The 12,529-nt window shown below is 33.6% G+C and overlaps 1 protein-coding gene across 1 annotated transcript in view; it reads left to right on the top strand.

Annotated features, from left to right (window-relative positions):
• Positions 1-2,143: 2,143 nt before the first annotated feature.
• LOC117112173 (DNA-directed RNA polymerase I subunit RPA2-like) overlaps positions 2,144-12,529 on the top strand; it is a gene marked incomplete at its 5' end in the record, with an annotated part of 21,509 nt that continues 11,123 nt past the window's right edge. Inside the window, 15 exon segments of the mRNA XM_033255243.1 lie at positions 2,144-2,284; positions 3,388-3,486; positions 3,578-3,673; positions 4,560-4,636; positions 4,987-5,187; positions 5,821-5,938; positions 6,479-6,566; positions 6,670-6,776; positions 6,890-7,025; positions 7,561-7,634; positions 8,539-8,742; positions 9,657-9,854; positions 10,079-10,186; positions 11,076-11,252; positions 11,538-11,679. Of these exon segments, the coding sequence (XP_033111134.1) occupies positions 2,144-2,284; positions 3,388-3,486; positions 3,578-3,673; positions 4,560-4,636; positions 4,987-5,187; positions 5,821-5,938; positions 6,479-6,566; positions 6,670-6,776; positions 6,890-7,025; positions 7,561-7,634; positions 8,539-8,742; positions 9,657-9,854; positions 10,079-10,186; positions 11,076-11,252; positions 11,538-11,679 (1,966 nt within the window).

Raw genomic sequence — 12,529 nt, 5'->3', positions numbered from 1 at the left:
TATAAACTGGTCACTGTAACACAAAGTGGAATTCATTTTCTACACAGTTAAGTGAACATATGTTACAAAGTGAGTCTAACTTACTAAAAGAATTAGCATTGAGACAGCTAGATCTAGTTCTAATAAGTAAAACACATCTTCTAAACTTAAAAGTAGATATGTTACTCAAATATATTTCTTAGATAATCCTGACACCTGAGACCTTGCAAATAAATATCTCTACAACGCTGTTCAAAAATATTTATAAAATTTATTTATAATGGAATTTTGCACATTTTTTTCTCAGAAATTGATGTGGTGTGACTGAAATGGGGGAGCAAAAATATGGGCTGCAATGGGAATCTTAAGATTGACTGTTTATAAACTAGTTGAGAATGGTTCTTTCCTATCTGATGCAGTTTTATTGCTACCTTAAAACTGGAAAAGTTTGAATTGTCTGAGTGTGAAATCACTTCTATATTACTTTTATAATGAATAATACAAAAAGCAAGGTATTATGATATGTAAATTAAGATTACTCCTACCTGCTATGATACTAATTACTTGTACAAGTAGGAAGATGGCTTTTGTTGGAAATAATACAGTTCTGGTTCTGGTGAGTAAAGCCGACTCGAGAGCTAATCTCCTAAAGGCTCCAAAAGCTGGTATAACAGTATTTATAGTAGATTTAGGACTGCTATTTCCTGATTAGTTGAATGAGAGTTGAATAATAAGTATTACAAGTCAATCGTGATATTCAGGGTCCATACAGTCGTTAAAAAGTACTTGAAAGTTCTTTAAATTGTAATAGAATTCGTACTTGAAAATTGATTCTTTTTTACATATAGTTTCGGTCTGATATATTTATCTAAACAGAACACATTCTTCATCATCATGATGCCACTTGCTGGTCGATTGTTGTAAACAATAGGCCTGCCTCCTAAACTCTGCCCTTTAATTGGTTAGTTTTTTTTTGTGGGTCGTGCGCTCTCGGTTGTGATGACGTCGGATCGTCCAAAGTTACATAGTGCAACAGGAACAAGCTCAGTGTAATCGATAAAGTTTTTAATTAAACAGATTTATTGAAACAAATAAGAAACCCTCATGTTTTTATTTTAGTGTCAAATATAAATAAGTCTAACAAATTTAAATTTTGTTCTCTATATTTTTCCTCTGTATTTAAATTAGCAACATGTTTTGAGAAGTGTCTTAAATTTAAAGTATGAGTGAGGCTATAGCTTTTGTGATTTACACTGATGAATCTAACAACATCAAAATCCGATATTCAACATCTACTGAAAAGAGTCGCCCGTCGTAGAAACTTGCTTTGAGTTCCGTCTTCATTTCAGGTTGATTGAATTCAATTTTTAAGGATTAAGGCGAGAATAAAATTTATTAAAACAATGGAAGGCGTAACTTTCACCTTATCTAACATTAATGTTTACTTGTGTGGCATTTTAATCAATAGATAATCTCTATGTCAATGCTATTGGACTACAGCAAAGCAATATGGACGGTTCATTCACAGTGTGGTGTTGCTAGGCCTAGTTGTTAGTTCTTAGACATCGATGCAGTTAATTAACAATTATGAGAACGTGTACTTCTACAGTAATTTCTTAATTAAAGGGCGTTTACAGTTAAAATGCCTTGATTTTAGAGCGAGGTATTTCATTAACTATGTTTCTGAAGTTTACAAAATCATTAAAAAACAATGACGGTTGGCACCCTCTCAGTGCCGGTAGGATGGTGAGAACTTTGCAGTACTTTCACATTTACTGTGTAATAGATTGTAAAAGATTACGTAGGCGTACAGCATTATAAATGTCCAAATATAGAGATAAAGTGAACAACTAATTAATATTTGACCTATTATCAATAATAATAGACCCAACCCTATAGTATTATGAATAATAATACTGTATAGTATGATGATGTGTAGAGAATAGAGCATAACAATTAATTAAATTAATTAATAATACAATACATCATTAGTTTATACAAGTTTAAACATTTATAAAGACTTAAATATTTATGAAGTAATATAAATTAATGTCTCCGCAACGTCTACCCATCGAAGAAGGATATATTGTTTACTGTATATCTATGTCAAGCTATATGTCAAGTATTTACTGTTTTGATTGAATCCTATAATTTAAATCCACAGAGCAAAGCATGCAACTTACATGGACTAAGCCCCGCTCAACTGATAAGGAGGAAAGAAGAGGAGGAGGAGATGGGCGGCTACTACATCGTGAATGGCATCGAAAGGGTCATGAGGATGCTGATAATGCCCAGAAGAAACATGGCAAGTCTCATCAATTGGGCAAATTATGGATAAACCCTCAAAATTGAATTACACCATAAAACAACTTGTTTAGAAGGATCAAAAACTCACAATGACATACAGATCTATACTGAAGTAAAAATATCATCATAATAGATCGATACTATTAAAGTTTTTGTTGGTTTGCAGACAAAAGTCGTAGCTATTGTATTATCGAAGCATTAATGACAAATAATGCAATATAACTTATAAAGTGCCTATTAAAATTGAAAAATAACTTGCCATCGGCGATAAGAGAAAAATTGAAAAACAGCTGCAGAAGTATCACATTATTTATTATTAATTGGAGAGAAAATTATTTCTTTTTTTAAATCTTTAGTTGAGCTGAGCAGAGAGTGTATATCTTTATAGTAATTTCAATCTGTAATGTTTTGTTCCAAATGCATGTGTCACATTCATACCAGTCTGTTCAGTCTAGCATGTCGAGATGCAAATGAGCCTGTGCACTCCCAAACAACTCCACAGACAAATACATGAATGTTCAGGATGTTACATTTTCTACATAATGATTGTGGCCTCACCAAATGATATGGAATTGCGGGACTGCAACTTTATAGCCTGGTTCCCACGAGAGCCCTAGTATCCGGATCGGGAGCTAACAGTTAGCGCTAACCGTTAGCACCTGTGTGAGAACGGCCGATCGGTTAGCGCTAACCGTTATCGTTACGGTTAGCAAGCGCTATCGGTTAGCACGTTGAGTGCGTTTCTATCATCAACCAATCACACATACACATTTACAATTTCCAGTTTCTTATTGGCAGGTTATTCGATCATCATATTCTTGGTATCCGGTTCGGGATCTTCTCGTATGGACGCACGGCAGCTAACGGTTAGCAGGATCCGGATCCTGCTAACCGTTAGCTGCCGTGTGAGAACATAGCCTAAAGTTTTGTCCACTCTGTCTTATGTGACATATAAATGTGATATGCCCATATTTGGGTGTTGTATGACATCATATGGGCACATCACATTTATTTGTCACATTAAATTTTATTGTGTGGACGGAGCTTAACAGTAGAGTAACTTGGACAATTTGAATATTCATTATTGGTTTTGATTCTTAGCCAATGACAATCATGCGTCCGCAGTGGAAGACTAGGGGAAAGGGTTTCACAGAATTTGGTGTTGTGATGCGATGTGTAAGAAGTGACCAGACAACAACAGTGAGTACAAAAAATCATTATCACTAACTTTAATTTGTATTTTATGATGTTAGTGGATGTGTCAATAAATAATTGAATTTTTTTTCAATAGAATTTGATCCTTCACTACTTGAGCAATGGAAATGCAGTTTTAAGTTTTATTTATCGAAAAGAGCAGTTCTTTGTACCTATTCTCCTTCTCCTTAAGGTAAGGCATTATTACAAATTTTAGCATCACATTCTTAATAACGAAAAGGCCTTAAAATTCTTCATGATGCTCTACAACAAAGTCTTTCTATTATGATTGGTAATCATATAACTTAATATCTCTCACAAAACTTCAATTCAATCTTCAATAATGTTTTCATTTGCGTATAACTTACTATGAAACATATAAGAAATAAAATAAAATAAAAAATAAATAAATAGTTTTTGATTTGCTTGCTACGTGTGAATGATCGGGTTAGGTATGTGATTTTGATCCAGGTGTATAACTGCATAAACAAACGTGCCCCTGTTTACTTGCAAGATCTGATTATTAAATATAAGCGAGACAGAAGTGGTCTCAGGTCCGCTGAGGACACCCTTAGACTGAAGGTTCCATTTATGAGAACCAGGGCTGGTGGCAGTTCATTTTCTGTCCTCGGACCCCAATATTGGAATGAACTGCCCCTTTAAATCTGGAAATCATCTTCATTAAACATTTTTAAGAATCAGGTCAAGAGTTTTCTCCTTGAAAATTAAGATGTGATTTTGCCTAGGTCACAAGGGTCCATGGCAGACCTGTTTCCCAATTTTGTTGTTGTATAATTATTAACATTTTTATACATTTTGATGTTTTCTATTGTTATTTTGTTATTTTGATGTGATGTTATAAATGCCATATACCTGTAAATGAAATTAAAAAAAAAATTTAAATGTAAGTAAGTTAAGATTTTTCTTCATTGAACGTAGTCACTCACCTTTTTAGTGGTTCAGAGAGGTTTCCTTGTATTGTTTCAAGACTGATAATTGTTTTGAGTTGTTTCTATATATTGATCCCTCTCAACCAGCATTACTGAAGTACAATGAATGACTGTTGTGACTTTTTGTAGGCATTGGTGAACACAACTGACCAGAACATTTTCAACCAGATATTGATGGGTCAAGAGAAGAACACGTTTCTCATTGGGTAGGTGTTTCAACATGCATGAATATAAGGTCCGGTACCATAAACTATCTCGGTAATGATAAATAAGGTTAGGCTTGGCAACAGCTAGGGACACTCCCCATACCAAGATAGCATACGGTACCATATTCCTAGCCGCTGCTGATAATTAAACTGGCTTGTCAATGACTATATCAGATTCATGTAGTCCAAACTGGAATACATAGGTTGTTAATAAACATTGAGGCAACATAAAACCAGTGAGGTCTTTTCTGAAGCTAAGTGTTTTAGTAATTGTTTACTGTCCATAATTTCAAATTTTCAAGAAATGTTTTTCTTGTAAATAATTACCAACTCTTTCATTAATATTCTAGGTGTGTCAACAGCATGTTGCGCCAAGCGCAGGACCAGTCGCTGACAACACGCTCGGCCATATTAAAGTACATTGGCGAAAGGTTTCGTATCAAGTTGAACGTACCGGAGTGGTTCACGGACACAGAGGTTACCAAGTTCCTACTGCATCATTGCATATGTGTACATGCTGCGACGGACCAAGACAAGTTCAACTCCCTCATGTATGTATATAATAATAGAAAATCACACATGTTATGTCATCATTTTTGTAAGCCCACGTTTTTGTCAAATGACTGTTAGAAAATAAATTATAAATATTCTGAGCTCATTATAGTATGATTTGATGCGATACTGAGAACAATTAAATTAAATTTGATTCAATTTGTTTATTGATAATCAAAAATAATTGATAAAATTAATTTTGTACCTCCATGATAAAATCAAATAAAAAAAACAAAACAAGCTCAATATCAATGTGTACTTGGTGTGGCTGCCTCCTAACTGCACGGACACAGCAGCAGGGTGTGGACCCACCAAAAGTGTTCAGTTTAGTTCAGTTTCTTTTATTCAAATCAAAATCACAGCCAAGGCTGAATTATATGATATTTACAAAAAAAAAGTAGGCAAATATTAAAACATCAAAACATCAATCAAACACAAGCACAAGACATGAAAAATGGAAATAAAAGTAACATTAGAATACATTAAAAATTGGAACATTAGAAGTACACAACCGGATTGTAACTTCAATTAAAAGCACTGTGCAAGCAGCCACATACAAGTAACAAGAACTTATACTCCTAGTGCATTGCTATGCAAATAGGAAATCATAAATATCGTGTTTATTCATACAGATTCATGGCAAGAAAGTTGTATGCATTTGCCAAAGGGGAATGCTGCCAAGAGAGCACTGACAGTCCCATGAACCAGGAAGTACTTCTTGCAGGTCATCTATACCTCATGGTACTCAAGGTAAATCCTTATGACATTCTTCTGTCATAAGTGATATTTTAAGTGTTTTTATGATGCCACTCATCAGTCAGCTGATATTAACTTTATTGTTGTTATATGAATGTTTGCATTGCTATGTATAGTAACAACCAGTAAATGTATGTGGTACCTCACATTTTGAATATGATTGTGTTGTTGAGAATATCTTGATATTCCGATAACATTGCTCTAATCATCATCAGGAGAATAATTCAAATATTGTTGTTATTGAGTATTTATACAGGCAAAAATTGATAGAATAAATTATTTAGAGTTAAAGCTCATCTTTATAATTCTGTTGTATTTGAATGGTATTTAACTGTCTATAACGTATGGACAAGAGGCAAAGAGAACAACCACTCAAAGGTGGAAAAATGAAACAATCACACAATGGTGGCTGCGAGGACAAGGATAAAGTTGACAGTTGCGGTGGCTGTGGTAGCCATACTGATTAAATTTCATATATCATTATGTATGTTTATCTATTTTTATCTGCACTTTTCTACCACTTCATATTTTAAGGAAAAACTGGAGAATTGGTTGATTGGTGTTAGGATGAATTTAGAAAAAGCAGCCAAAAGTAAAGGAGAAACATTCAAAGTTGATCAGAGTAAGCTAATGACAAAATTATTCTAATCAATGTAATCAAATTTATTAAGTTTAGTTGTTAATGATGTCTTGCTTTTAAATGCTTTTGTTATTTAATTGCTTAGAAACCATGTCAGATGCCATGTGTCACGTTAGTGATCTGTCACGACCTATGGAGTATCTCATATCTACCGGTAACCTGGCATCTAAAACAGGACTCGGCCTAATGCAGGTGAGATTGTATTGCATTATATTGTCACTTCTTTGGTTTCACAGTATTAGCATGTCTGGCTGTAAAGCTAACAACATCAATTTAACTTGATTGTTTTCCCCCCTTGACTTCAGGCCGCTGGTTTAACTGTTGTGGCTGATAAGCTCAACTTTATGAGGTACATCTCTCATTTCCGCTGCATTCATCGAGGAGCTTTTTTCTCAGAGATGAGAACAACAAGTGTAAGGAAGCTACTGCCAGAAGCCTGGGGTGAGATGCCATTATAAATATACTGTAAAACCTAGAATAGAAGCCCTTGGTTTCTTTTTTTTGCAAACTTTGGATGGGCTTCTCTTCGAGATGGGTTTTTTTCGAGGCTGCTTTTGCAATCTAAAGAGAAGGGCTTCAATTTTAGATGGGCTTTTTCTCGAGATTAAGCCCATTGGGTTTCAATTTGAAGATTTACGGTAGATTCTTTGTCACAGTCAGAAAATAACATAGCTATAGTAATATCATCTTCGAGAAAACATAATAGTAGTAATATTTTAATAGTTTACATTTGTATAGCACCGGTAAACAAGATGCTCATGGCGCTTGATGTGTGGATATAGCCAATTGTTAATGGTATTTCCAGAGTTATGGGTGCATTTTCTAAAATACTACACCATTCCTTTAGCCTCGCATTGAGATTTGGTTTACAGAGTATCTGAGATAATTTGAAGGAAAAAATAAGGGTTAAACAAAGTACTGATAACAATTATTGTAGTCTATATAATTTAATTTTGGGAATATTTTATTTTCACAGGATTTTTATGTCCTGTTCACACACCAGATGGAACACCATGTGGTCTGATGAACCACTTGTCTGCAAACTGTGTAGTAAGTAACCGTACCTCAACGCCCCATCACATTGTTAAGTAAAGAATGTGATGGAGTAATGTAAATAGAACAGTGGTGTAAGGAAGGGACTGGAGGCCCTTGGGCAGGGGGCCCTTTAGGGGCTCCCAGACGCTCCAGCATTTTTAGCGTTCTATGACGTATTTTAATGTCATTTTTACTCATTCAAACTTTAAGTTTATGTATCATGATTTGGCCCAAAAAAAAAAAAAAATAGGCCTACTTAATTTTAACTAAGATATCACTAATAAATATATTACAATGAATACCAAACAAAACAAGCCAATAAAATCAATAAATATTCATGTGTGTCAATGCTTTTGTGTTGGGATTCAATATTTCGACATTAATTATGTCATCATCAGGAATGATGATGACATAATTAATGTCGAAATATTGAATCCCAACACGATGGCGTGTATTTCAATACTTGGAGTATGTATTATACTTTCTTATCTGAGATTAATCAGTGGACCTTTCGGTCAATGCTTTTGCTCATGGCTACTGTACTCGTGCAACTTTTTCAAGTTACAACAAAACACTGACTGGAGATAGTGATGATAATAAAAATGCCCCAATCACTTAGCAGACTTAGGCTTGGAAAAGGGCCTTGGTTATTTGCTTGTAAAAAAAAGATTTGAATTTGCTTTTGGCCTCTTGAGGCTCCGGGACCCCTAGCTTTAGCCAGTGGGAGCTCATAGCTGTTATGCCACTTAAATAGAATGATACATTTTTTATATTAATTTTAAGCAAACAATAAATATTCTGTATTTTGTTTTCTGTTATGTTTGTACCAACAACCAATAATATTTTAACTTTCTTCTTGTTATTTGTTAGATAATCCAACAACCAATGAAAATGTCTATTTCTACTTGTTATTTGTTAGGTTGTGAACCAACAGCCAATGACAGCTCACTTATCTCGTCTGCTGTGTAGCTTGGGTATGATACCTTATGACAGTGTAGGAGCTGAGACCAGCCAATGTCTACTGGTCTTACTGGATGGAAGAGTTCTTGGAATTATAAGTGAAGATGCAGCAAAAGAACTTGCAAACAAACTACGAATGATGAAAGTTAATGGACTACAAAATGTAAGCACATTATTGAGTTGTAATTTTCTTTTCATTTATTAATAATTTTTACTGCAAATATAAAAACATTACTGGATATAATACCAAAGAACATTTATAGTAGAATAATGAGGTCTTTGCGTAGTTTGCACTTAAATTGATGTACGAGCACGGGACTATTGATGGAGTGGATAAACTAACAGGAAACAAAATCTATTAAACTAAATGAAGGATACCACTGTGGGGTCGGGGACTAGGAAACCTGGATATTGTTTCATTATTTTCAGGTTCTGCTTTATCTTCTGTCTATAATCACTGTATAACCAATAACACCCAAAATTAATTTTTTCTTTAAAGAAATAACAAAATTGATGTAATTTGTGAAAGTTAAGATAAAATAAGATAAGATAAACTTTATTGCTCCAAACTAGGAAATTCAGTACTTGCATTAATATATACAATTGACAGTAAAAGTATTAAAACAATAAACAAATGCAATAAAGTATAATAATTACTATAAAAGAGATATCAAACAACAACCATTAAAACATTACGACAGTCACCAAAGCACAGAAGCAACAGCACGGAGGGTAAAGCTAAGACAAACAATATAATTTGAAGTTATTACAATATTATTATTATATTATTATTATTATTATTATTATTATTATTATTATTATGTTACTAAAACCTACCTTAAGGTGAACTTAGATAATGGAGAATTAGAGAACAATTAAAAGAACGATGTTAAGGGGGAAATAACATGATGTTAAGGGGAAAACACAAAGGATATTCCCCTTAAGTCCAATTTAGTGAAATTATTATTATTATTGCTATTATTATTATTACTACCATTTTAATCAGTTTCATTTTTATCATCATTATCATTATTGTCATACTTGGTCAACCAGATAATTTTAATTTTTTTTTTTCAGGTTCCATCTACCATGGAGATTGTGTTGGTAGTACGAACAACAAAAGCATCCCAGTATCCAGGCTTGTTCCTCTTCACAACCCCTGCAAGAATGATGAGACCTGTTTTCAATTTAGCTGGGGCTAAAACTGAGTTAATTGGCACATTTGAACAGGTGTACATGGATATTGCAGTTACACCTAGTGAGGCTCACCCTGGGGTAGGTAATCCTGTTTAGTATATTAATATTATTAATATGATATGATTATGCTCATTATTTGATGGCAGCATAGCTCAGTTGGTTTGTGGTTAAACACTGTTTGTGCCGCTTGGAGTACCATAACTTCTTGGTATGATTCCACCCACCTGCTCATGTTAATTACTATATCATTTGTTTGTGTTAAAAATATACTCGTATTTGTTTAATAATATTTCCATCTGCAGGTTACCACTCACATGGAAGAGAGTGCAACTAGCATCTTAAGTGCTGTAGCAAGCTTGACACCATTCTCGGACTTCAACCAAAGTCCCAGGAATATGTACCAATGTCAGGTAATATTAAAAAGAACTCAGGAATATGTTGTTAAATAATAAACATATAAATGCTATTGGCAAGAATTTAGATAATTAATAATAAATATAAATATCTTATTTTTGCAAATCTCAAGGGAGTTGTTGGCCATAATAAAAAAATTGTTAAAACTTTTATTTTTTTCTGAAATGTACATTTTTCATGGCGGTGGTTGTACTGATTGGCCAAACATATAAATTTATTTTTTATTCAAAATCATCATTATTCGCTATAACAAGGTATAAAAAAAGTCTCGTCCAATGGTTAATGCATCAATTGTGGTTCATGCTCTCTCCTGGAAATCTTGGATTTAAATCCCAAACTGTGTAATTTCCTTTGTTCCGTGCATGTCTCCCATTACCCAGATGTATAATTAGGAAAGTTTTAAATCATGTAAATAATAGAGAATTTACTATTACTGTTACTTTAAAAAAACTACTGTACAGTAATTAACAGTGTTTTTAAACAGGTGTAAATATGATATTAAATGCCTGAGCGTTTGGCTAATTGGTATGGTTCCTGCCTCTTGCACGCCAGGGCCCGGGTTCGATACCCCGCTCTGTGTTGAGTATTGAATTTGGGTCTTTATAATAACAAAAAACGCTCAACTCCTCAAATAACCCTCTGAGGAGGGTTAGGCGAGTTAAGGACCATGTTAGTATCTGTTTGATGTTTATTTAAGGCATTAACTTATAAACTAATGCCTTAAATAAACATCCGTTTGGCATTAATTTATAAGTTAGCACCAGACCTGCTTACAGGCATTGCCTTCTTGGTTTCGGTATTGTACCATAGGTGGTGAAATGAATAAAGATTATTATTATTATTATTATTATTATTATTATTATTATTATTGTTTTCTTGTTTCAGATGGGTAAACAAACAATGGGATTTCCATCATATTTAATTCCTTATCGAAGTGACCACAAAATGTACAAGCTGCAGACACCCCAGAGTCCATTGGTACGTCCATCTTGCTATTTAGACTACAACATGGATAAATTTCCACTCGGAACCAATGCAGTCGTTGCTGTTATATCTTACACTGTGAGTTCTTGCTTCTTTTGTCATATTACTACATCAGTCAACCTATACAACAAAATCCATTTAATGTTTATTCAGTCACATTAAACATTGAAGAGACAGTTAAAAAGTCTTGCCTGACCTGCCCCTTTAGAAAATACAAAATCAATTAAAAGATAAATACAATGAATGGTACAAAATCAAAAGCAGTTTAAATGTCAACTACAGTATTTCCTTAAGTATCAGTCGGTGACAGCCACTTGTCTTACATATACGTCAGCAAAGCTCAAATAAGTGGTATTCTTGTAGGGCTATGACATGGAAGATGCTATGATTTTAAATAAAGGATCATTTGAGCGAGGATTTGCACATGCAACGGTCTACAAAACTGAAGAAATTGATCTCAAGAAGAAAAGTCAAAATAGTGGCAACAGAGTTTCACTAATATTTGGTAAGAAAAATCATTACTATTTTTTAATCATCATTTTTGTAGTGATTTATAGCTATTGTTATTATTTTACCCTAAAATAACTGTCACATACCATGTCATAATTTTGTCATTGGCTCGTTGTCTGAAATTAGCTGAATGTATTGTAACAGTAGAATCCAACTTTAATGCAAATATGTCAATGTGATTGGGAAAGCCAGGCCTAGGACATCAACACTAGGCTTATACATGCTAAAGCTTACTTATGAAACACTTACTGAAATATAGCACTTGGATAAAGAACTCTACACCACAATAGGAATGTAAAAATGGACTAGGGCAGTTTATTTGTTTTTGTTTGTAGTATTTATTACTATCCATATAAATAAAATACAAGTGTACAGAAAACAAATTATACAAATAGAAATGCATTGACAATATAACATTATATGGCATAGCAGAGGATAACCCTTTAAGATGGGATGCTTGTTTCAGAAGGGGTCCTTGTTACCTTTTGCAGGGCATAAGATAATGTGTAGTCAATAAGTTAAACTTAATGTCAACCAGAAAATATAGATATAGAGACAGATCAAAAATTATAGAAGATGATCTGAAAGAGTAAAGACGACATACTTGTATGGAGATCTGCAAATGTCAGATAACAATTAATGAATGTCCTATAAAAGAGATAAGTTCATCAGTGGACCTGTATATCTTGATTGATTGATTGATTGATTGATTGATTGATTGATTGAGTGAGTATAGAAGACATATAGGAATCTGTAAATGCCTGACAACACAACATTGGACCTGCATATCTTGATTGTTTGTTTGATTGATTGATTGATTGATTGATTGAAAGATTGAATAAAAG

Source organism: Anneissia japonica, unplaced genomic scaffold (genome assembly GCF_011630105.1).
Source record: "Anneissia japonica isolate Jap-2015-1 unplaced genomic scaffold, ASM1163010v1 scaffold2707_len876726_cov182, whole genome shotgun sequence".
Taxonomy (NCBI): Eukaryota; Metazoa; Echinodermata; class Crinoidea; order Comatulida; family Comatulidae; genus Anneissia; species Anneissia japonica.
The sequence above is the reverse complement of the archived record's forward strand: the minus strand, read 5'-3'. Positions and strand labels throughout refer to the sequence as shown.